Source organism: Mesoplodon mirus (assembly GCF_964341445.2).
Source record: "Mesoplodon mirus genome assembly, chromosome: 3".
Lineage (NCBI taxonomy): Eukaryota > Metazoa > Chordata > Mammalia > Artiodactyla > Ziphiidae > Mesoplodon > Mesoplodon mirus.
In genome coordinates, this window is record NC_138978.1 from 177,128,701 (window position 1) to 177,154,712 (window position 26,012).

The 26,012-nt window shown below is 38.5% G+C and overlaps 1 protein-coding gene across 1 annotated transcript in view; it reads left to right on the plus strand.

The window, feature by feature from the left end:
- The window catches only part of ACBD3 (acyl-CoA binding domain containing 3), a 36,425-nt gene extending 21,553 nt beyond the window's left edge, over nucleotides 1-14,872 (plus strand). Inside the window, exons 5-8 of the mRNA XM_082616279.1 lie at nucleotides 976-1,150; nucleotides 6,820-7,006; nucleotides 8,915-9,199; nucleotides 12,986-14,872. Coding sequence (XP_082472405.1) covers nucleotides 976-1,150; nucleotides 6,820-7,006; nucleotides 8,915-9,199; nucleotides 12,986-13,197 — 859 coding nt within the window. The 3' untranslated portion in view covers nucleotides 13,198-14,872. The remainder of the gene's footprint in view (nucleotides 1-975; nucleotides 1,151-6,819; nucleotides 7,007-8,914; nucleotides 9,200-12,985) is intronic.
- Nucleotides 14,873-26,012: the final 11,140 nt, after the last annotated feature.

Here is a 26,012-nt window from a genome sequence, read left to right on the forward strand (position 1 = left end):
AAAGCTTCAAAGTGACCCAGGGCCTCAGTCTACCTTGGAGAGAGACTATGACTGCTACTCTTTTTGAGGGGAGAGGGGTGCCCTAGATGGACCCAGTGTCATGTTCTATTCAGGAGTTTGAGATTCTGCTTTGTTATTATCTGTTAACAGATGGCTTTGAGGTGTTTATGTTTGGTCACATGACTGAGTTAAGCATGTGGTTCCTCTGGGAAAAAAAAAAAGAAGAGCAATAGTTTACAGAAATCAGTATCTCTAAACCAAGTGTGCCCAGATATTATCTTCAGCATCCCTCTTTAAGGCAGGCTTTACATTCAATGCCAAGGGCACTCAGATTTTCACTGGCTTTCTTTATACTTACCAGAGCCCTCTGTAGCATCTTTTAGCTCTTCTGCCTCTTCATGTATTTAGGTAGAGAAACCATGGCCAACAGTTACGTATCTCATCTCTGCCACAGATGATGACCCATCCTCTTACAACACCATGTTTCAGGAGTACAGGCTGGAGCCAGACTGCCTAGACTTGAGTCCTGGCTCTGGCATCTACCAGCAGTGTAATCTCGGGCAAGTTACTGAACTCCTCCACTTCCTGCTTTGTGAAACCCTACCTCAGAGGGTGGTCGTGAGAACCAAGTGGGGTAGTACATGGAAGTGCTCTGAACACTGCATGGCACATAGTAAGGGCACAGTGAATGTTAGCAGTTATGACGGTGACGATAATGATGGTGATGACGATATGCTTATTACTCTCCCTCTTCATCCCAAATTTTCCTTGAAAAACCTATGTGAAAAAGTAGGGGCCAAGTTTATTTTCTTATTCTTTCTCTGGACCTAGGACACATGTTGATTGGTATACATTACTACCTTAGTCATTTTTAAGAGTCATGCATTATAAAAATCAATAACAGGGACATTTTATTTTGTCATGAACAGTCAATCTCCTGAAGTCAGACGAGTGTATATTTTTTAATGTCTTTAGGCAGCAGATAATGGCAGCTTTAAACTCGCAGACTGCCGTGCAGTTCCAGCAGTATGCAGCCCAACAGTATCCAGGGAACTACGAACAGCAGCAAATTCTCATCCGCCAGTTGCAGGAGCAACACTATCAGCAATATATGCAGCAGTTGTATCAAGTCCAGCTTGCACAGCAACAGGTACGATAGATAACCCCCGAATTCAGCCATAGAGAGGGTTTTTACTTTCATTGGAACGCAAGTTCTTTTTTAACAGTTGCTGATGAATTTTGCATTAGTTAGCCTCTCGGGTATAACGTAACTTTTAGATGACCTTTATTAAGGGAGATTTTAACATTGCACTGGCAACTATGAAAGGAAGCATATGATACCGAAGCAACAAATGATGTGGCCACTATTATATTGTCATAACTGTATTTGGGATTTGTATGGACCTAGTGTTATTCCAGTGAGTTTGACGTAGATTCTAATAGTGATCCTGGAACCATGAGGACTTGGGTGATTAGTGCCCCCACAGGCTTTGGTTCCACATAGGAATATGTGGTTTAGGGGAAGGACATGCGACTGGAGGTCACACACTACTTGGATTCTGTCCTGGCTTCGCCATTATCTTGTTTGATCTCAGGCAAGTTGCCTATTGCTCTGATTTTTCCACCTTTTCTCCCAGTCAGTAAGAATGGGCTATAAAGTCCTGGTACTTGTTAACCTCATAGGACTATCAGAGGAATAAAATGAGAAAATAGTTACTCTGTGAAAGTATTTGGTGCATAGGGAAGATAACTGATTTTACATTCATTTTTTTACATCTTGCAGAGGCATAAAATGCCTCCTTAAAAGTTAACCTAGCTAAGTTTACGTATTTAATTAATTTTCACTTATAAAGTAGTTACTACCTGTCCAAATACCTGAGTGAAGTAAAGTGTTGCAGGGAATTGCCTGGCGGTCCAGTGGTTAGGACTCGGCACTTTCACTGCCAGGGGCCCAGGTTCAATCTCTGGTCGGGGAACAAAGATCCTGCAAGTCACAGGGCATGGCCAAAATAAACAAAAAACAAAAAAAAACCACAAACTATGTTTCTCTGTAAATTTAATAAAATATTTGTTTTTAAAAAAAGGAAGAGAAGTGTTACATTATAGTTGCTCCATATTTCTTGTTAGGTGAAGTAATCTTTGTTGTTTTGCCAAGCTCTTTAAATTCCTTGAAAATTAATATCCTCACCTAAAATACATTTTCCCCTGAGTCTTTAGCATTTAGTGAGCAGCTAAAAGGCACTGCAGGTTTTGTATAATCCATGAGAAGAGGAAAAGGATGTCAAACTAGAGTTACAAGATAATAAGTGGTATTTTGGAGGGATTTCTTTTCTGTCCTCTAAAGCCTGTTTCTACTTTAGCATATCACTCCCTGTTTCCTGCTTCTTTGATGGGCATTGAGATAATTTTTTAATAGGCTAGCTCATTATACACTGTCCTGCTTATAGGTTGCTATCACTTAGTCATAACAAAGTCAGGCATATAGGGGAAAACCAAAAACCTTTGAAACAGAATTGGAAAGCCATATTTTAGATTGCAGTGAACAAAGTCAAGTTTATCAAATTGATTGGTTGTCTCTGGAAAGAGAGAAGGAGAGGGACTGGGGAAGGAGCAAAGGGAACTTCAGTCCCATAAAGTATTAATTTTTATATAAATACTGAGCAAAATAACAAAATGGGAACACTTGTTAATTTGGGGGTGTGGTTACATGGGTGTTCGTTACATTGTTCCTGTGCCTTTCTGTTCTTTTAAAAACTTCCTGGAATCTAGGAATAAACCTACCTAAGGAGACAAAAGACCTGTATGCAGAAAATTATAAGACACTGATGAAAGAAATTAAAGATGATACAAATAGATGGAGAGATACACCATGCTCCTGGATTGGAAGAATCAATATTGTGAAAATGACTCTACTACCCAAAGCAATCTACAGATTCAATGCAATCCCTATCAAACTACCACTGGCATTTTTCACAGAACTAGAACAAAAAATTTCAAAATTTGTTTGGAAAAACAAAAGACCCCAAATAGCCAAAGCAATCTTGAGAATGAAAAACGGAGCTGGAGGAATCAGGCTCCCTGACTTCAGACTATACTACAAAGCTACAGTAATCAAGACAGTGTGGTACTGGCATAAAAACAGAAAGATAGATCAATGGAACAGGACAGAAAGCCCAGAGATAAACCCACGCACATATGGTCAACTTATCTTTGATAAAGGAGGCAGGAATGTACAGTGGAGAAAGGACAGCCTCTTCAATAAGTGGTGCTGGGAAAACTGGACAGGGACATGTAAAAGTATGAGATTAGATCATTCCCTAACACCATACACAAAAATAAGCTCAAAATGGATTAAAGACCTAAATGTAAGGCCAGAAACTATCAAACTCTTAGAGGAAAACATAGGCAGAACACTCTATGACATAAATCACAGCAAGATCCTTTTGGACCCACCTCCTAGAGAAATGGAAATAAAAACAAAGATAAACAAATGGGACCTAATGAAACTTCAAAGCTTTTGCACAGCAAAGGAAACCATAAACAAGACCAAAAGAGAACCCTCAGAATGGGAGAAAATATTTGCAAATGAAGCAGCTGACAAAGGATTAATCTCCAAAATTTATAAACAGCTCATGCAGCTCAATAGCAAAAAAACAAACAACCCAATCCAAAAATGGGCAGAAGACTTAAATAGGCATTTCTCCAAAGAAGATATACAGACTGCCAACAAACACATGAAAGAATGCTCAACATCATTAATCATTAGAGAAATGCAAATCAAAACTACAATGAGATATCATCTCACACCAGTCAGAATGGCCATCATCAAGAAATCTAGAAACAATAAATGCTGGAGAGGGTGTGGAGAAAAGGGAACACTCTTGCACTGCTGGTGGGAATGTGAATTGGTACAGCCACTATGGAGAACAGTATGGAGGTTCCTTAAAAAACTAAAAATAGAACTACCATATGACCCAGCAATCCCACTACTAGGCATATACCCTGAGAAAACCATAATTCAAAAAGAGACATGTACCAAAATGTTCATTGCAGCTCTATTCACAATAGCCCGGAGCTGGAAACAACCTAAATGTCCATCATCGGATGAATGGATAAAGAAGATGTGGCACATATATACAATGGAATATTACTCAGCCATAAAAAGAAACGAAACTGAGCTATTTGTAATGAGGTGGATAGACCTAGAGTCTGTCATACAGAGTGAAGTAAGTCAGAAAGAGAGAGACAAATACCATATGCTAACACATATATATGGAATTTAAAAAAAAATGTCATGAAGAACCTAGGGGTAAAACGGGAATAAAGACACAGACCTACTTGAGAATGGACTTGAGGATATGGGGAGGGGGAAGTGTAAGCTGTGACAAAGCGAAAGAGAGGCATGGACATGTATACACTACCAATCGTAAGGTAGATAGCTAGTGGGAAGCAGCCGCATAGCATAGGGAGATCAGCTCGGTGCTTTGTGACCGCCTGGAGGGGTGGGATAGGGAGGGTGGGAGGGAGGGAGATGCATGAGGGAAGGGATGTGGGAACGGATGTATATGTATGACTGATTCACTTTGTTATAAAGCAGAAACGAATTAAAAAAAAATTTTTTGAAATAATAAATAAATAAATTTAAAAAATAAAAAAATAAAAACTTCCTGGAGTATAGAAGAGAGATTATGTAAATACATAATTACAATCTATTATATGTAATAGATGTATATTCATAGGCAGTGGGATCCCGGGGTAGGGAGTTGTTCATTCTGCTAGAGAGTTTCCAGAAAGGCTTGAAATGGAGAGGGACCATTTGAGCTGACCAATTGATCATCCACAGAAAAGCTTTTTTTGCTTTCCTGTCATGCAGTGAATGTTCTGAGTGTGCTGACTTGTTTTGGTTGTATGCCCTTTTTCTTGAAGCTGGTACTCTTAGAAAACTGATGTGGAAATTACTGAGAATCTAGGCCTTGGAAGAAGGTATTTTAAACTCTTAAGTGTTTTGCCAACCTGCACTAGCAGCGGAGAGAGGCGTTGCTGTTTAAGTAACTGGTTTGTAAATGATATGCCAAGATATATCATTATCCCTAAACCATGAAACTATATCATAAAGGCTTTTTTTCCTGTGTTTTCTCTCTTTTCTTTTTTAACTGTTGTAAATGTATGCTTACTTATTATAACTTAGTGTTTTAGTTTAAAAAGTTACTGAAATGCCCCAACACTCAACAGTAGATTGGATAAATAAATTTTGTATTTTCACAGTGGCATATCCTGTCGCAATGCAAACAAACAAAATACAGTTATAATTACTTGTGACTTAATAGATGAACCTCACAAACAAATGTTGAGTAAAAGAAGCCAGGCACAAAAAAGAGCATATATTATACAATTTCCTGTATGTAAAGTTCAAAAACAGGCAAAGCCAAATCTGTAATATTACAAGTTAGAATAGTTGTTACCCTTGGGGGACTTTCTGGAAAGGGGTACCAGGAAGGGTTCTGACATGCAGATAATATCTTATTTTATTTTATTTATTTTTTGGCTGAGTTTGGTCTTTGTTGCTGCGCGCGGGCTTTCTCTAGTTGCAGCGAGAGGGGGCTATTCTTCTTTGTGGTGTGCGGGCTTCTCATTGCAGTGGCTTCTCTTGTTGCGGAGCATGGGCTGTAGGTGCGCAGGCTTCAGTAGTTGAGCAGGCAGGCTCAGTAGTTGTGGTTTGCGGGCTTAGTTGCTCCGCGGCATGTGGGGTCTTCCTGGACCAGGGATCGAACCCATGTCCCTTGCATTGGCAGGCGGATTCTTAACCACTGCGCCACCAGGGAAGACCCACAGGTAATGTCTTGATCTGGGCGTTGGTTACATGTGTATGTTTGGCTAATGAAAATTGATCAAGCTGTACATTTATGATTTGTATACTTTTCTGTATGTACATTATAATTCACAGTTCCCCCAAAAGTTACTCAAGTAATACTTAGGCATTTCTAGTAGTATTAATATTTATTCATCTTGATAGGAGAGGGATGTCCTAAAGTAGTTGTCCTTTAGATTTAAGATGTTTTTATTCTCCATTTTGACTCAGAGGACATTTTGATTTCATGTTTATGAATATACATATTTTAATCATAATTATGTAAACAGTGATGAATTTTCATTAAGAAAGTCTTTTGACCTCAAACTCCATTTTATAAGCCTATTTAATTTTTAGGTCAATACTTTTTACATGATTAACAGTTTTTAGTTTAATCGTGATAAGAATTTTTCTGTATATAGTTTAGAGTGAAGATTTAATTTATTGATTATTTTTGTCCATATTTGTTGCTTTGGGGGCCCTTATCAGGTTTCACCAGTTATAGCTTCTGCCTGTATGAATTTTCTTCTGTGACCATTTATTTCTACCAAGTTTAATTTTTCTGATTCAAATTTTATGTATCTGAATTTTATCAAGATTTTCTTTTATCAATTTTAAGAACAGATATTACTGTGTTCAGTTTTTACCTATAATAATTTTATTTTGGGTTGATTATTTCTACCTACTTTAATTTTTCCTGGTTAGTTTTTCTAGTGATCCTCAGGTCACAAAAATGAGATCCTCAGTTACAGTTTTTTTGTCCATGTTAATATTTTGACATTTTTAGCTATCAGTTTGATATTGTGATACTAATATTCATTATAGATAGGATAAAAACTGATAAAGTTTATTAGTAATTTCTTGGAGCTTCTTGATGGGGCAAAAACATAGGGTCAGAATGCATTTCAGGGCAAATGTCCGGTTTATTAACCTTCCTGGTCAGTGTATCTTCACTTTTTCTTGACTTATAGGCAGCATTACAGAAACAACAGGAAGTAGCAGTAGCTGGGGCTTCTTTGCCTACATCATCAAAGGTGAATACAACTACGCCAAGTGATATGATGTCAGTGAATGGACAGGCCAAAACCCATACTGACAACTCTGAAAAAGAGCTTGAACCAGAAGCCGCAGAAGAAGCCCTGGAGAATGGACCAAAAGGTATGGTTTGGCATATGTGCTCTTCCATCCACATGCTGTAATTCAGACTTCATGAAAAGCAAAAGTCAGGAAGTCAGGTTAATTAGCTTTTGAGAGCAATTACATATTTGTGAGAGTTGAATGCTTTTTCACTCTTTAGTCTGAATCTGGTGCTTCTGGTGACTCTTTGAATAGTTTAGAAGAGCAAATCAGATGTCCTTTGGACACTTTGGTTTGTCTTGTTGTATATATTGGTTATCTGTTGCTGTGTGACACGCTGTACCTGAATTTAGCAGCTTAAAGTAATAAACATTTATTATCTCTCACAGTTTCTGTGGGTCAGAAATTTGAGAGCTGCTTAAAACTGAGTGGCGGTGGCTCTGGTCTCTGACGAGGCTGTAGTCAAGATGTCGGCTGGGACTGCAGTCCTGTGAAGGCTTGACTGGGACTAGAGGCTCTGCTTCCAAAGTGGTTCCCTCCCCTGACTGGCAAGTTCGTGCTGGCCGTTGGCAGGAGGGCCTCAATTCCTTGCCCCATGAAGCCTCTCCAAATGGCTGCTTGAGTGACCTCAACACAGTGGCTGGCTTCCCCCAGAGCACATGATGCAAAGGAAAACAAGGCAGAAGCGTCAGTGTCTTTTATGCCCTAGCTTTGGAAGTAATACATCCACACTTCTGCCATATTCTGTTGGTCCTGATGCATTTTGGGTGGTAACCTTACAAGTACATGAATACCCACAGGAGAGGATCACTGGGGGCCATCTTGTACACTGGCTGCCATATATTTACAATATATTTTTGAGACAAAAGTACCATGTTACCAATAAGAATTTAGGTTTTCAAAGGTCTGCTTACCTTTTCATGGGCAGCTCATTCATTCATTCAGCAATTGGTTGAAGATTTTCTGAGTGTTGGGCTACAGTGGTGAAGCAAAATTACACACATAGAATGAAAATTGTGGCTATGGTAGGTACTGTGCTGGAGAGAAAGGTCTCTTATGATGTGAGAGCACATAATATGGGGGATGTGACCTAGTTAGAGAGGTCACCAGAGGTTTTCCTGGGGGAAGAGACACTTGAGCTGAGAGGTCTGAAGCAAGAGTAAGAGTTCACTAAGTAAAAAGGAAGAAGAGAACATTTCAGTGACGGTGATCGGAGACGGTGGTGTGGTTCATAAGAAAGTTGATTTCAGAGTTCTTCCTTGTTCTTTTTAGAACAAGTTACAGAAAATAGTTTCAGAAAAGGCCGTGAAATACCCTGGTTCACACAGCCCCCCCCCCTTTTTTTCCTATTAAGAGTTTACCAGTATTTTCAAATGAATCTTTTGTCAAAGGCTCTGTGAATAACTCTGGAAAACCTGTTGAGTACACATAGATACTGCTCAGTAACAAGACTTCACCCATTTTTACTCAGTCGCTAGCGGTTCCATTCCTATCCACGTTTTTCTCTTTCTTTGAGTTCTTTTAGAATAGCCCCTCCCCTAGAACTTTGGTTTACTCTGAGGTCAAGACTTTTTTCTGACAGAGAGACTGAAGTCAAAGCCCAGCTTTCTTTGTTCACAACCAAAAATGTATTTATTTCAAGTCCAGATCTCTCTTTGTTAGAATGTTTCCCTGTCTCCAGCTAGGAAGTTTCCAAGGTCATTCTTCAATGCCCATATGCAATTAGAGTGTTGGAAAATATCCTTCTTAAGACTATGGATTGCATTCGTTACTTAAAGTGGTATGATGACCTCTGAATACCTGTGGCGTTGTTAAATGTAGTAATTTGGGGGGAGACTTCCATGGGGAGGCTTTTAAAGTCCTCAGTCTAAGGTAGACCAGATTGCAGTTGGTGCCTTCATGTGGCTGAGCAGGTCGTCCTATGCAAATGTTGCTGCCTACTGGTGAAGGCTCATCCTCTTTAGCCTTTGTAATTCCTGTTGCCTTTAGAATCTCTTCCAGTAATAGCAGCTCCATCCATGTGGACACGACCCCAGATCAAAGACTTTAAAGAGAAGATTCGGCAGGATGCGGATTCTGTGATTACAGTGGGCCGAGGAGAAGTGGTCACTGTCCGAGTACCCACCCATGAAGAAGGATCATATCTCTTTTGGGAATTTGCTACAGACAATTATGACATTGGGTTTGGGGTGTATTTTGAATGGACAGACTCTCCAAACACTGCTGTCAGCGTGCATGTCAGTGAGTCCAGCGATGACGACGAGGAGGAAGAAGGTAGAGCCCTTGGTCCATATTCAGTAGCTGGGTTGTGTGTTGGCAAAACTGCTAGCCGTTCAGATGTCAGCCAGCCGTATGCTTCCTAATTAACACTTCCTGGACGGGAATAAGTAGCTTTGTTATTGGGACCTTGGGCTGAAAAGATTGTGAGAGAAGCTAGCCTCTTAAGGGACTGGGGCCTGAACGTGAATTTTTTTTAACACCAGGAAGGTCTGTTTGACAGTTTATTTTACCGCTTTCTGAATGCTGTTTTACTTCCAGCCTTGTGTGTTGAAAAGCCAAATGTGCAAGGCCATTTTGAAAAATTTTAAAAGAGCAAGCAACAAATTCTGCCAACTCTGAAATTTATTTAAATTTATATTTCTGATATCAGCTTTTTAGGTTGTTATTCTAAGATTTATTTTCTCTAACTAGACAAAATAGAGTGTTTCCAGTGACCATCTAAACTATCTTGGTCTAGGAAGTAGGTTGTGAAATGTACTGCTTACTAATTGAGAAGATGGTCTCTTCAGTTTTGTTACTATCCAGAAAAGTTAGAACGCAGGGCTTTTGTACACACCTAGTAAGCACTTAAGTATTTGTTGACTTGACTGAGAGTAATATGGAAAGAGTGCCCTGACTGGGAGAATGGAAAAGCACCTTCAATTCTTGGCCCTAACTAACCTTTCAGGTGACTTGTAAACAAACTGCTTATTCTTGAAGAGTGCTGGTAATCACAGAGACTCCATTGGGATATGTTTAAAGAGGTAGTTGTTGGAAGGTGCATGGAGGGGGGGCTAAAAGTTCAATCAGCTTTTGATATACAAGTTCAGTTACATCACCAAGACAGTCTAGGCCCTTTAGGGTCGTGTATGGCAACACACACACATGGGCCAGTGTCATTTAGGAGCTACTTTGTCTTACATAGCGTTTTGTTTTCAGCAAATCTTTATTTCTAAGTACCACCAGCAAGGTAAAGCATTGCCCATAAATACTACTAACGGAACCAGAAAGAAAAAAAATGTAAGAATGGGGGGAAAAAAAAGCAGAGGTGAGAGAGAGACCTGAGATTGCAGGGCAGGTGCCACTACCATTGTCTTAAGTGCCCCTCAGCAACATCGGGACCAGTAACTAAGCCATTTACTAGCCTTTCTGATGCACATGGGGACTCACTAAAATCAGATGGTTTGCAAATGTTTGGGAAGGGAAGTTTGTTTTTTTTTTCTTTTTAAATTTATTTTTTATACAGCAGGCTCTTATTATCTATTTTATACATATTAGTGTATACCTGTCAAGGGAAGGGAAGTTTTTGTTGCATGTGCAAATTACTGTACTTTGTGAATAGTAAGAGGATTCTCTGTTAAGAAATGGGTTGAGGTAATATATTTCTCCTGGCTTGTAAGCTATAGGTAGCTTTTAAAGGAGATTACTTCCTAGTCCGAGCCCTCAGCTGATTATCATTTTGGGGTTATTGCTGTTGGGAAGAGCACTGGCAAAAATGGCTGGAGTCCAGTGCCTGACTAGAGGTAACACATCCTTGACCTTTGCTCTAATGTATGATAGCCCTCAAATGGAAAATGGCATTACCTATCCTTGTGCTGTTCCTAATCATAAAATGACTTGCAACTAAAACTAACCCATTAAAACCTCTACATTAACAGTAACGACAGTGAGGGGAGCTCCCTGGTGGCCTAGTGGTTAGGATTCCGGGCTCTTACTACCATGGCCCGGGTTCAGTCCCTGGTCAGAGAACTGAGATCCTGCAAGCTGTGTGGTGCGGCCAAAAAAAAAAAACAAACAAAAAAGCACAACACTGAGGATTTATTGCTCCCCAGAATTGTTTCCTAAGAGTGAGCCTGTCTCCTTTTTGAAGATTTATCTCACAAATGGCTTTTAGCCATATGCCTCCTTATGGAGGCTACTGTGCCACCATGTCTTATCCACATTGTGTATTTTATTTTATGGGGGGTCCTTTTAGCTTGGTTTAAGATGGAAGAGGAGTCCAGTTTTTATGTTTGTTGCTTTAGTTTTTCTCCATTAGGTCTTGAAAGATTGAAAGATGGAGGAGTTTGTTTTCTCTGAAGAAAACATAATGGTAATCCATCCTCCTGCTGTAATTCTCCACTTGATTGTTTCCAGGTCTCAAGTCTTTGCTTAGATTGATGAAAGATGCATTGTTCGTCTATCCCAGTAACCTTTAGTTTTACAGATTTTGAACAAAATTTGGATCTTGAATTAGTGGGGCCTGATAATCTGTTTCATGGATATTCTTATGGGCAGTAGTGTATAATTTGAATGGCTTGTATTTCTCATTTGCAAATGGAGGACATTTAATTTTCAAGTAGTATTGCTGTGATAAAGCAAATCTAATTTGGGCCCGTTTATAAGTGTCATCTACTTTTTCTTTTTTTTTTTTGCGGTACGCGGGCCTCTCACTGTTGTGGCCTCTCCCGTTGCGGAGCACAGGCTCCGGATGCGCAGGCTCAGCGCCCATGGCTCATGGGCCCAGCCTCTCCGTGGCATGTGGGATCTTCCCGGACCGGGGCACGAACCCGTGTCCCCTGCATCGGCAAGCGGACTCTCAACCACTGCGCCACCAGGGAAGCCCTCATCTACTTTTTTTAAATCAACTTTTCATTTTAGAATAGGTTCAGATTTACAGAAATATTGTAAAGATAATACAAAGAGTTCCTATATACCTGACAACCCAGTTTCCCCTATTATTAACATCTTGCATTGTACTGTGGTAAGTTCATCATAGCTCACGGACCAATATTGATACATGATTAACTAAAGTCCATATTTATTCAGATTTCCTTAATTTTTCCTAATGTTCCAGGATCCCATCCAGGATGCCACATTACAGTCACCACGTCTCCTTAAGCTCCTCTAGACTGTGAGAGTTTCTTAGACCTTCCTGGTTTAAATTCCTAATAGTGGCCCATTGACAGTCGTCACATAATTGACTCATGTCTCTGTAATTCATTCTGCCATGTTATAAACCTGAAAGTCTTTTAAAATCTATGCTGAGTATTCCCTTGATCTATTTTCCTTGAGGCTGTTTATATTTAATATGTTAAACTGAGACTTTTAAACTGGTTCATAGTTCTCATTCCTATAGGTTTCTACAGGTTTTTTGTTTTTTTTCCTAACCTCATATCATTACAGTTCAGAAAACTATTAACTGGGGCAAACCTAGAATCAGAGCTTGTTTTTTGCCACTGAGATCATCCCTGGGTTTCACAGGCCTAGTGAAAATAATTGAATTTTCAGAGTGTCTGTGAATGTCTACCTCTCTAGTGTGGCTTTTTCATTTTACTCTTTATATTTCAGATAAACAGAAAATAATAGTCCTCCTAAGCTCCCTTCCCACCTTCCTAAAACAAGAGAGGACTTTCATATTGTTGAGAAGAGGAGGATCCGAGTAACATTTTCCCTGGTCTCACTCAGATCAGTGAGATTCCACCTGTTGGGAGGAATTAGGAATTGAGTGGATGTGGAAGGGAAAAAGTGGGGCTCAGAAATGGGAGCAGTGGTCAGGGTACAGAGAGGGAGAGAGGATGCTGACTGTTGCCACCAGCAGATGTTTGCCACTGGGCTTCCAGGGCCCAGACAATGCTTGGTACATAGCCGCTGCTCAGGTATAGAAGAAATCAACATGTCCGCCTGCAGAAAGTTGTAGAATGGATTGAGAGAATTCCTAATGAGCAAGTTCTCAAAGAAAGGATGGAGTTTAAGATGCCTGAGGCAAATGTGGTTTTCCTGGATCTGTTCACACTGACATGTCTCCATTCTTTCTCATAGAAAACATCAGTTCTGAAGAGAAAGCCAAAAAGAATGCCAACAAGCCTCTACTGGACGAGATTGTGCCTGTGTACCGACGGGACTGTCATGAAGAGGTGTATGCTGGCAGCCACCAATATCCAGGGAGAGGAGTCTACCTCCTAAAGTTTGACAACTCCTACTCTTTGTGGAGGTCAAAATCGGTCTACTACAGAGTCTATTATACTAGATAAAGATGTTACAGAGTCTGGAGTCTAGGGTTGGGCAGAAGATGGCATTTAATTTGGAAATATCTTTTGACTTTTGTGGAGCATTGCAGTCTGTGTTTACCCTATTGATTTCGGTCTGATGGTTTGTGACTCTTCTTGGGAATCAGGATTTCCTTGAAACTCTTGAGCATTAGTACTTTGGGGTTAAAGGGACTCCTCAGACTCATCCAGCCCTTTGGTGCTGACCAGCAGAGTCACAAGTGGATGCTGACGTTACATGAGCTACATGTTAAATTTTTAAAGTCTCCGAAATAAAACAGCTCAACATTGACCCTACCTGGCTGATGGTTAGTGCATTGCTGCCTGCTCTGTGTTTTATGAGAGCACTTAGTTCTTTACAGTGCCCTCTGAGTTGAAATCCTTTGTTAGTAGTCTACATGAGGTACATCTGACTTTGCTTGAAGGTCACCATTTTTAAAACTTAAAAACTTAAGACCTCACGGATTATAATAGAAAAAGAAATTGCCTCAACTTGATCTTGTTCTGAATGACCCAGATTGTTTTTGCTTTGGGTGCAGCTGCTCAGTTCGGAGTTATGTTACAGATAATTATTTTCTGAATAATCTTAATATAGAATGTTCAAACCTGATTGATAATTGAAGTATCAAGATACATAGAACACTTCAAACATCCATCTTAGCAAGTCTCCACAAACTCTTGGCCATTTTCTCTTCATCTGGTATTCATAACTACCAGTAGCAATGCAAAATTAATTCATTTTTGCCTTGATTTGGCTTTATAGAGCATCTCACATTGAAACTGTTTTCTACACAAGCATATAGTTAGGGATTTTGTAAACTTAAAATGACACCTACTGAATTAAAATATATAAAGTCATTTAAATATAACTCAGTGTATGGGGAATAACATTGCACTAATATGGAAATCACTGCCAGAGACAGTCCATTTTCTTTTCATTTGATACTACTTAGGCATACACCCTACATGATTCCAGTTGGGAATTACGAGAAAGAGTTGGAAATGCGTATGCCTGTACTTAAATTTTTTTATAGCTTTAATCTGTATTATGTTTTCATTGATGGGAAGAAGTACATCTTTGTTTTCCTTACTGAAAACAAATATGGATTAATTGCCTCAAATTTGTATAAGTGATTGACTCGTCTGGAGATTCTTGTTTTCAGAAGGGAGGGTGGTATAGATAGAAAAATCACAAAGATGGCAATATACACATAATGCTGTTATTATATGTTGTTACTGAAATACTTAGATTTTTAAAATTTCAAATCACAAATCACTTCTTGTAGGAGGGTTTCCATTGATTAGCTGCAGTGTATACAATTCACTACATATGGGGCTGTTTGGTTTTTGTGTGCTGCATTTCTTTCTGTTTATCAATACCTGGTTTTGTACATATCTAACTCTGTACTCTTTTGGTTGTTCAGAAACTGGATTATTTTCTCCTAAGCGATGTTTAATGTGTGTTTTTTAATTTTGATTTCAGTAGTCCTAGCTTATGGATGTCCGTACTGTTACACCAGAAGGTTTGTCAAGCTGTCCATCAGCTCTCATGTGTACATGGTTTAGAAACCTTGGGGTTAGGCACTTCCTGGCTTTTTTTTTTTAATGAGAAAACACTGTATTTAAAATGTAAAATAAACTTCTAAAAAGCAGGCACTAATATATATTTCTTCCAGCCTTTGATTACAGATTTTTCCTTGCACATGTTAAGATGAATTATCCTCCAAAAATATTGTTCTTGGGAGCGCAGTGTATGTTACTTGACATAGCGGCAATTCCTGTCACATGTTCATGTCAGAATATTTTTGGTTTTAAACTTTTTTATTGCCTTTGGCTGTTGATTAGTATATTACAAGTGCGATTTCAAAAAGATCTTGAAAATAATATATTTAATCAATTAAAATGTTTATCTGTATCTTGTTGATGTTTCATTAATATAGTTACTCTTTGAAGCATTAGTTCTGTATTTCATCATTTGGGTAGGACAAGAAATGTTTTAAATGATCTTTTCTGTTTTAGAAAGTTAAACAGCAAAAAACTATTTCTGGCTAATTATTTTGTTTCTGCTGTGAATTACCCTAGTTTGTTAAAATAGGTTAACAGTTTTTCAGACTTCTTGATTGAAGGGAAAACGCCGACTTTTCTTATTGACAGTAACATTATAAAAGTATTTCCCCTTCCAAACTATTGGTGTACCATGTTCCTTGAAGATGGAATATGCTCCTTTAAAATATCTCCTGAGGGGCTTCCCTGGTGGCGCAGTGGTTGAGAGTCCGCCTGCCGATGCAGGGGACACAGGTTCGTGCCCCGGTCCGGGAAGATCCCACATGCCGCGGAGCGGCTGGGCCCGTGAGCCATGGCCGCTGAGCCTGAGCGGCAGGAGCCTGTGCTCCACAACGGGAGAGGCCACAACAGTGAGAGGCCCGCGTACTGCAAAAATATATATATATATATCTCCTGAGGTGTGGCGCCTGGGAAGCAGCAATGAGAGGCATGCCCCAGTCAGTGTGATGTGGAGTGCCACAAACTACTCTAAAAATGACCCCACTGAAATGCACGGTCACTTGGACATTAATTTTTTTTTCCCCTTTGGAAATTTGGAGAGGCTAGATGAGGTTACCATCTTTTTTTTTTTTTTCCTCTCTGTGTAGTTTGTTGCTACGATGAAGGCAGATCATGGAACAGTTAAGGAGAGTTGTTGATGTGTGAGCACATCTTAGAAACCATGCTACCGAGTCTTGACCATCTGCTTTATGGAAGAGAAGAAACAATTAGTTCAAAATAGCAAATGATTGCTAATAATTCCTTGGGACTTAGAGTGCAGTAGTCTATAGCCAAAGCCATCTTTGTTTGTGTCCCCAGCTCCTTCTCAGTTCAGCACTTCTGTCAGCAACCTAAAAATGTATGCATGTATTCCTAGGGTAGCACAAATCCTAAGTTCATTTCCATTCACTAACTTCAAAATGTGTATGAATAAATATTGGACTTTAATCTCCATACATTTGCCTAGGGTTCCTCAACTTTCTTACTGAAAGTTTTTTAAGACCAAGTTGATTATTGTCCTTTCAACACCCTTATTTTGAGTTTATTACATTTTTTCAGTTGCTTATTATATTGCTTGATTTGTTTTGTAATTAGAGATGTAAGCACTAGCTCTGTTTTTATTAGTTGACATGTCACTTGTAAGTTGCAAATTGATTAGGGTACTTAATTTAGTACAGAAAACTAAGTGGCTGACTTTTTCAGAACTGACATTGGCATTTGGACTCAGGCAGTCCAAACATGGGGTAAACCTGTAAACTGAGCAGTTAACTCATCTGTGTTGAAAGCTTGTGCGTGGTTGCTTAGTTCAACCCTACGGTGAACTGGTGATTTGCAAGTCTGTTTCTGAAAAGAGCAAGTACAAATTTGATTACAAATGCCAATTTTTTTTAACCTTTCTTTATGGCATATCTGTACAATTATAACAATTTTTACCCTTTTCTAAGATCATTAATTTAAATATATCCAGTATGAAGATAACATAACTTTGGGGGGGGGGCATGGCAAAATGCAGAAATATAAACATGTTTTTCAAAAGGTCTACATTTTGGAACTTAAAATTTCAGGTTGCGTTTTAGAGAACATTTCCTGTTAGTAGGTGTGGGTCTACTGTGTTCTTTCAATCTGCTCTATGTTCTTCTGTGGAGTGGCTCTTGGACTGTTTTTGTTAGTGAACATTTTTGGTTACTTCTGATTTTTTTCTTATAAATGGTGTTCCAGTGAACACTCTTTTATATGTCTCTGCATATGTGCATGACTTTTTCAAGAGTAATACCAAGTAGTGGAATAGTGGAATTGCTGAATAAGTTCTGTGCTTTTTTTTTTTTTGGCCGCATCGCGTGGCATATGGGATCTCAGTTCCCCGATTGAACCTGCGCCCCCTGTATTGGAAGCACAGAGCCTTAACCACTGGACTGCCAGGGAAGTCCAGTTCTGTGCATTTTTTATTTTAATTGTCCTCCAAAGTGGCTGAACTAATTTTCCCTCTAATACACTATGGTGGGTAGCATCTGAGAATACTGTTTTTTCTCTTTTAACACTTGATATTATCAGACTTAAGTTTTGGTTAATCTGATGGGTGAAAAATGGAATTTCATTTTGTGTGTTTCCCTGATAACCAGTAAGATTAAGCATCCGTTTTTATTGTTATATGTATTTCTTCTCCTATAAATTGCCTCTTTATGTCCTTTACCAATTTTCAGCTGGGTAATTTTATATTGATTTATTAGCATTTAAAAAAATAGTTCATATACTTATCATACATTATATGTAAGTATTTTCTCCCAGTTTATTGCTAGCCTGTTAATTTTGTTTATGGTGTTTTCGGTGTGTGTATGTCTGTTTGGTCATAGAAGTTATAAACTGTGTTGTCAGTTTTATTCAGTTTTTTCCTTTATGGCTTTTGCTTATTTCCATATATATATGAGTTTGTCTGTGAACTTTGTTCCATTTATCTGTTTGACCATGTATGTGCTAATACTACACTTTGAATACCTGTAGGTTTAAAATATATTTTGATACAAGGTGAATCTCCTCTGTTCTTTTGATGCTTTTTCTTGGCTATTTTTGTACCTTTCTTCCATATGAATTTAATCATTAGGGTGTCATATCGATATTTCATGAAAAATCTTGTTGGGATTTACATTACAATACTGTGTTGAATTTCTAGATTAATTGGCAGAGATTCAGCCACTGATTTTTAGTGTAGTTTAGATTGCCTTTCTAAAGAAAGGTGGATAGTTCTTTGTTCTTTTTTTACTTATTTTTTTATTTATTTTTTGCGGTATGCGGGCCTCTCACTGTTGTGGCCTCTCCCGTTGCGGAGCACAAGCTCCGGACACGCAGGCTCAGCGGCCATGACTCACGGGCCCAGCCGCTCCGCGGCATATGGGATCCTCCCAGACCGGGGCACGAACCCGTATCCCCTGCATCGGCAGGCGGATTCTCAACCACTGCGCCACCAGGGAGGCCCCACCTGTGTGTATTTTTATATTTATTATTTATATGAGTCTGATATATACAGAAAATATATATGTATTCATACTATATATGTACAACAGCTTATATAAAAATTAGCTTCTCACCCTGTCCCCAGCCACCCAAGGATTCACACTTTGCTCCCTGAAGGCAACCAGTATTACCAGTTTCATGTGTATTATGCATATCCAAGTAAATAAGTACATATTTATAAATTCTCCCCTACTGTATATACTCTACAACTTTTTCCAACTTAAAAACTCACTTTTGTAATCTTATATCAGTACATACTAGCTTCATTCTTTTTTTTTAAGACTCAGAATATTTATCTTTTGCCTATTATTATTTTTTATTTGTTTATTTTTGGCTGCATTGGGTCTTCGTTGCTGTGCACGGACTTTCTCTAGTTGCGGCAGGCAGGGGCTACTCTTTGTTGCGGTGCACGGGCTTCTCACTGCAGTGGCTTCTCTTGTTGCAGAGCACGGGCTCTAGGTGCGTGGGCTTCAGTAGTTGTGGCATGCGCGCTCAGCAGTTGTGGCTCACGGGCTCTACAGCGCAGGCGCAGCAGTTGTGCATGGGCTTAGTTGCTCCGCAGTATGTGGGATCTTCCCGGACCAGGAATCGAACCCTTGTCCCCTGCATTGGCAGGTGGATTCTTGACCACTATGCCACCAGGGAAGCCCCCATTCTTTTTTATAAATATATATGTCATTAGATAGACCAGTGCATCTTTTTCTCTTTTTATTAGATGAAAATCACATAACATACAACTAATCATTATAAAGTGTACAATTCAGTGACATTTAGTGCATTCACAGTGTGCAACCACTGCCTCTAAAATTTTTTCATCTGCCCAGCAGAACACCCATACCTGTTAAAATCACACCATTTCCTGCTCCTCCCATCCCTTGGTAACCGCTAATCTGTCTTCTGTCTCTATGGATTTGCCTATTCTGGATATTTCATATATAAGGAATCATATAATACGTGACGGTTTGTGTTTTTCTTCTTTCGCTTAGCATAGTGTTTTCAAGGTTCATCCAAGTTGTTGCATGTATCAGTACTTCATTGCTTTTTATGGCTGAATGCTAATCCATTCTTTGGCTAGACCACAGTTTATCTGTTCATTTGTTGCTGATGGACATTTGGGTTGTTTCTACATTTTGGCTGTTTGTGAATAGTGTTGTTATGAACATTTGTGAACAAGTATTTGTTTGCTTGTTTTTGGTTCTTTTGGGTGTATATCTAGGAGTAGAATGGCTGTGTCATATGATAATTCTATGTTTAACTTCTCGAGGAACTGCCAAATTGTTCTCTGCAGCGGCTGCACCATTTTACATTCCCATTGACCACAAATGAGTGTTCCTATTTCTCCACACCCTCTCCAACACTTGTTTTCTGTTTGGGGATTTTTTTTATGGCCTCATAGTGGATGTGAAGTGGTATCTCACTGTGGTTTAGATTTGCATTCCCTTAACAACCCATGATGTTGGTTATCTCTTCACGTGCTTGTTGGCCATTTCTGTATCTTCTTTGGAGAGATGTCTATTCAAGTCCATCGCCCATTTTTAAATTGGGTCATTTGTCTTTTTGTTGTTGAGTTGTAAGAGTTTGTTATTATTATGAATATTAAACCCTTATTAGATTTGTAAATATTTTTTCCCACTCTCTAAATTCTCTTTTCACATTGTTGATAATGTCCCTTGGATACACAAAAGTCTTTCATTTTTATGAAGTCCAGTTTTACCTTATTTCTTCTTTTGTTGCTTGTGCTTTTGGTGTCAAATCTAAGAATCTACTACCAAATCCGAGGTCATGAAGATTTACCTCTCTGTTTGCTTCTAATAGTTTCATAGTTTTAGTTCTTACATTTGGGTTATTGATCCATTTTGAGTTAATTTTTGTATACGAAGTGAGGTGGGGTTCCAGCTTCATTCTTTGGCACTTGGTTATCCAGTTGTCCCAGCACCGTTTGTTGAAGAGACTGTTCTTCATTGAATAGTCTTGGAATCCTTCTTGAAACTCAGTTGGAATCCTTGTTGAAAATCCTTGTTGAAACCATAGATGTTTCAGTTTATTTTTGGCCTCTCAATAAGCGGATTGTACAACTTCAGTAATAAAGGATATTTAGGTTTCCAATCTCTGCCATTAGAATTTTGCAGTAAATGATCATGTACCTATATCATTTTGCATACGTATCTCAGGGTAATTTCATTTGTTTCTTTAGTAAATCTTTAAATCTCGGATACTTTTTTGGTGCTATTGTAGATTATCTTTTTTTATCTTTGTCATTTTTTAAATATCAAGTTTATATTGAGGCTTATTGAGGTATAAATTAAAGGCACTAAAATGCACCCTTTTGAGTTGTACTGTTAGGTGTTACGATGCCAAATTTTTTTACCTCGTCCCATTGGAGTCAGTCCCCTTTCGCTGCCTCCTGGCAACCACGGGTCTGATTTCTGACCCTGTAGATTTGCCTTTGCCAGAATGTCATATAAGTGTAAACAGGTGGAGCTTTTTGTGTCTGGGTGTTTTTATTAAACATAATGCATTTGAGACTCATCCTTGTAGATATACAAGCAGTCTATTTCATTGCTGAGAAGTATTCTCTTGTATACCATAGAAGTATTCTCTTGTTTATCCATTCATCTGTTAGTGATATTTGGGTTTTTCTAATTTTTGGTAATTAGGAATAAAGCTGCTGTAAACATTCATGTATAGGTATCTGTGTGGATATATGTTCTCATTATTCATGGGTTAATATCTAGGTGTGGGTTTGCTAAGTTGTTTAATAAGTATATGTTTAATTTTTTTTTTTAAACAAACTGCCAAACTGCTTTTCAAAGTAGCTCTGCCATTTTGCATTCCCACCAACACAGTTCTGTCTAGTTGCTCCATATCCTCACCAGCACTTTGTATGTCATTTAAAAAATTTTAGCCATTTAATAGGTAGTATCTCATTGTGATTTTCATTTGTAGTTCACTAAGGACTAGACGTTGAGCATCTGTTCATGTGCTTATTTGCCATCCATATCTATCATTTGATGAATTATCAGTTCAGATCTTTTGCTCTTTTTTGACTGGGCTATTTTCTTACTATTTACTTGTAAGAGTTCCCTATATTTCAGGATACAAACCCTTTACAGGAATGTGTTTTGCAAATATTTTCTCTCATATTTTGGCTTGTCTTTTCATTTTCTTAACAGTACCTTTAGATGAGCAGACATTTTAATGTAATGAAGTTTAGTTATCAGCTTTTTTCTTGTATGATTTGTGGTTTCTGTGTCCTAAGAAATCTTGGCCTAACTCAAGGTTTTCTGCTATATTTTCTTCCAGAAGTTTTATAGCTTAGTTTTACATTTTAGTTTTATGGTCCATTTCAAGTTGATTTTTGTCTATAACGTGAGGTAACAGTTTTTTTGTCTTTGTACATAAATGTCCACTTATTCTACCACCATTTATTAAAAAGACTCTCCTCTTTTGAATTGCCTTGGCACCTTTGTCAAAAATTAGTTGACCATACACAGGTTTCCCCCACTGAAAGTAGAGCATTCCTGTGAAACCTTTCATAAGCCAAAGTGGCATAAAGTGAAAAAGCAGTTATGTTAGGACATACCTTGCTCACATGTACAAAACAAATCGAGGTAAAGTGCAGATGTTCACAGACACAGTTCACAGCTCTGGTGGCTTGATGCTGAGTGTAGTTCCCAAGGAAGGAGCTTGGCAGTGCCACTCTCACTGTTCGGGGTGCACACTGCCTCTATAACAGCTCAGCTCCCTGCAAAACACTCCTTTTAAAAGAAGTAATGGGCTTCCCTGGTGGCGCAGTGGTTGAGAGTCTGCCCGCCAATGCAGGGGACAAGGGTTCGCGCCCCGGTCTGGGAAGATCCTGCATGCCACAGAGCGGCTAGGCCCGTGAGCCATGGCCACTGAGCCTGCGCGTCCGGAGCCTGTGCTCCACAACGGGAGAGGCCACCAACAGTGAGAGGCCCGCGTACCGCAAAAAAAAAAAGGAGTAATAAGAGTAGACATCCTTGCTTTTTAGTCCATCTTAAAGAGAAGACATTTAGTCTTAACCATTAAGGATGATGATAGCTATCGGTTTTTCTTTATCAAGTTGAGAAAGTCCCCTTCTGTTGGTTTGCTGAGAGGTTTTTGTTTGTTTGTTTGTTTTAATTTATTTTTGGCTGCATTGGGTCTTCGTTGCTGTGCTGGGCTTTCTCTAGTTGCTGTGAGCAGGGGCTACACTTCATTGCGGTGCAACGGGCTTCTCATTGCGATGGCTTCTCTTGTTGTGGAGCACGGGCTCTAGGCACCCAGGCTTCTGTAGTTGTGGCACATGGGCTCAGTAGTTGTGGCTCGCGGGCTCTAGAGCTCAGGCTCAGTAGTTGTGACACATGGGCTTAGTTGCTCCACGGCATGTGGGATCTTCCAGGGCCAGGGCTCGAACCCGTGTCCCCTGCATTGGCAGGCGGATTCGTAACCACTGCACCACCAGGGAAGTCCGAGAGCTTTTATTATATGTTGAATATTGCCAAATGCTTCTTCTTTGTCTATGGAGATGAGATATACATGACTTTCCTTTATTGGCCTATTGATATATTGAATTATATTGATTGCTTTTCGAATGTTGAGCCAACTTTGCATTTCTGGGATAAACCCTACTTGGTAATGATCCTTTTTATATATCACTGGATTCAATTTTTAATATTATGTCTGTGTTCATGAGGGATGTTGATATGTAGTTTTGTTTTCTGATAATATTGTTGTCTTGGTTTGGTTTCAGAGTAATGGAGGCCTCATAAAATGAGTTGGGAAGTATACTCTCATCTGTTTTCTGGAAGAGCATGTGTAGGCTTGTTATTATTTCTTCCTTAAACGGTGGTGGAATTCTCCAGAGAAGCTATCTCAGCCTGGAATTTTCTTTCTTTTTAACTGTGAACTTACTTTTTTGATACATACGTAGAGCTATTCAGGTTATCTATTTCTTCTTGAGTGAGCTTTGGTAGTTTGTCACTTTCAAGGAGTGTGTCCGTTTTACCAAACTATCATTTACTGGTATAAATTTATTCATAATATTTCCTATTGTTCACTTAATGTCTGAGGATCTGTTTAGAGTTGTCTCCTCTTTCATTCCAGTTGGTATCTTCTCTCTCTTGATCTGATTGGCTAGTGATTTATTTATATTTTTAGAGAATCAGCTGTTGGTTTCATTGATTTTTTTTTTAACATAATCGATTTTACCTCTTACTATTACTTATTTCCTTTTGCTTGTTTTGGGTTTAATTTGCTCCCACCTCTCCACCCCCAGTTTCTTAAGGTAGCTTATTAGGTTATTAACTGGAGATCTTTCTTTGTCTAATCATTTGAAGCTATGAGTTTCCCTCTAAATGCTGCTTTATTTACATCCCATAAATTTGGTATACTGGTAAATTTGGTATTTTTGCACTTATTTAAAATATTTTCTTATTTTCTGTGTGATTTCTTCTTTGATATATAAGCTATTTAGAAGTGCATTGTTTCATTTCCAAATATTTGGAAATTTCCCAAATGTTTTCTGTTGTTAATTTCTAATTTAATTCCATGTGGCCAAAGAACATATTTTATATGATTTCAATCCTTTTTAATTTATTGAGACTTGTTTTAGATCCAGAATAGTCTCTCTTAGTAGATGTTCCATGTTCACTTAAATAGAATGTGTTATCTGCTCTTGGTGGTTAGAAAGTTTTGTAAATGTCAAGCAGGTCAAGTTGGTTGATGGTAGTATTAAAGTATTCTATATCCTCACTGATTTTATGTATGCCCTATCAATTACCAACAAAGGAGTGTTAAAGTCTTCAACTAAATTCTGAGTTTGTCTATTTTGAATCCTTTTTTTTGGTCGATTTTTGAATTATGTATTTCGAAGCTCTATTATTGGGTGTCTGCATTTATGATTGTTATGTCTTGATGGATTGACCTCTTTTTTATTATGTAATGTATCTCTTCACTCCTAAGTTTTATTCCTTGTCCTAAAGTCTGTTTCATCTTGTATTAATATTGCCACTTAAGCTTTCTTTTGATTAAAATTTACAGGGTATATCTTATTCCATGTTTTTACTTTTAACCTGTCCATGTCTTTATATCTAAAGTGGGTTTCTTGTTGATAGCATATAGTCGGATTTTTTTTAAAAAAATCATTTGCTCTTAATGGGAGTGTTTAGACAATTTACATTTAATGTAATTGTTGGTAGATATGCATTTAAATCTATTATACTCTTGCTGTTTTCTCTTTGTTGCATCTGTTCTTTGGATGGTTTTTCCCCTCTTTTACTGCCTTCTTTTGGAATTCTCCTACTGACTTATTCTTTTGTTTTTACTTTTTTTGGTTTACTTAGTGTTTGTGCTAGAGTTCATGATACATGTCTTTAATGTGTCACAGTCTACCTTCAAATATATTATACCACTTCATGTACAGTATAAAAACATTACAGCAGCATACTTCATGTCCTCCCTAGTGGCTTTAGAATAGATTTTTGCCTGGGCTATGAAGGAGAGAAGGATTCCTGGGAAGGAGGTGGGTTTTCACATCTGTTCCCCCAGAGCAGCCTATCACTCCTGCATGCATGTTCCGCCAAGGGTGGCTCTCTCCATCCTCCTGGTCTGTACCATTGGAGGCCCAACCCAGAAAAGAGCTTGCAAGTGAGTGTGAGTTCTCCTTTTCTGGTCCTCTCTGCTGTCAAAATTGACACACTAGCCCACACTTGGCCTTTAAAAACTTGTTAAAATTTTAGTTCATTTCTTCTTCTTTATCTCCAATGGCACCCACCTTTTTCTTCCATGATCAGCATAATATGACACGCTCAGTGCAATCCCTTTCTCTGCTTGGATGTGTTTATTACCCTTTGGAATTCAGTTTATTTGGTTCCTTTGTAATAGCTCTGAGATGGGCCCAAGGAAAGTTATGATTTTTGAATATTATTCGGTTTTTCTTCCATTCTTAATGTATTTCTACATCTTAAGAATGGTGAACCTAGAAAATATATTTTTAAAATACCTTTTTTCGTGATTTGTTGCTAGTTGTTTTGCATATTGATCTTGTATCCAGGAGTCTTTTTAAAAAATATTTATTTATTTATTTATTTGGTTGCACTGGGTCTTTGTTGCGGCAGGCGGGCTCCTTAGTTGTGGCATGCGAACTCTTAGTTGCGGCACACATGTGGGATCTGGTTCCCTGACCAGGGATCAAACCTGGGTCCTGTGCATTGGGAGCACAGAGTCTTAACCACTGTGCCACCAGGGAAGTCCCCAGGAGTCTTTTAGAATAAGCTATTCTATCTTGAAAAGATTTCACATTTTTTCTCTCCAGCCTTAGAACAAGATTATTTGATACTGGTATTGAGAGATGACAGTTGTACCAATCTGGTGACAGATTGATTTTTTATTTAGTTTATTTTTATTTTAGTAAAATATATATAACAAAATATTTACCATATTAACCATTTTTAAGTGTACATTTCAGTGGCATTAAGTATATTCATGTGTTGTGCAAACATCACCAATATATCTAGAAATTTTTCATTATCCCAAATTGAAACTCTTTCCCCATTAAACAGTAACTCTCCCTTACCCTCTGCCCCAGCCCCTGGTAATCACTAGTCTACCTTTCTATCTCTATGACTTTGACTCCTCTGTATACTTCATATAATTGAAATCATGCAATATTTGTTCTCTTTGTTTCTGGTTTATTTCAGTGAGCATAATGTCTTCAAGGTTTACCCATGTTTGGCATATGTCAGAAT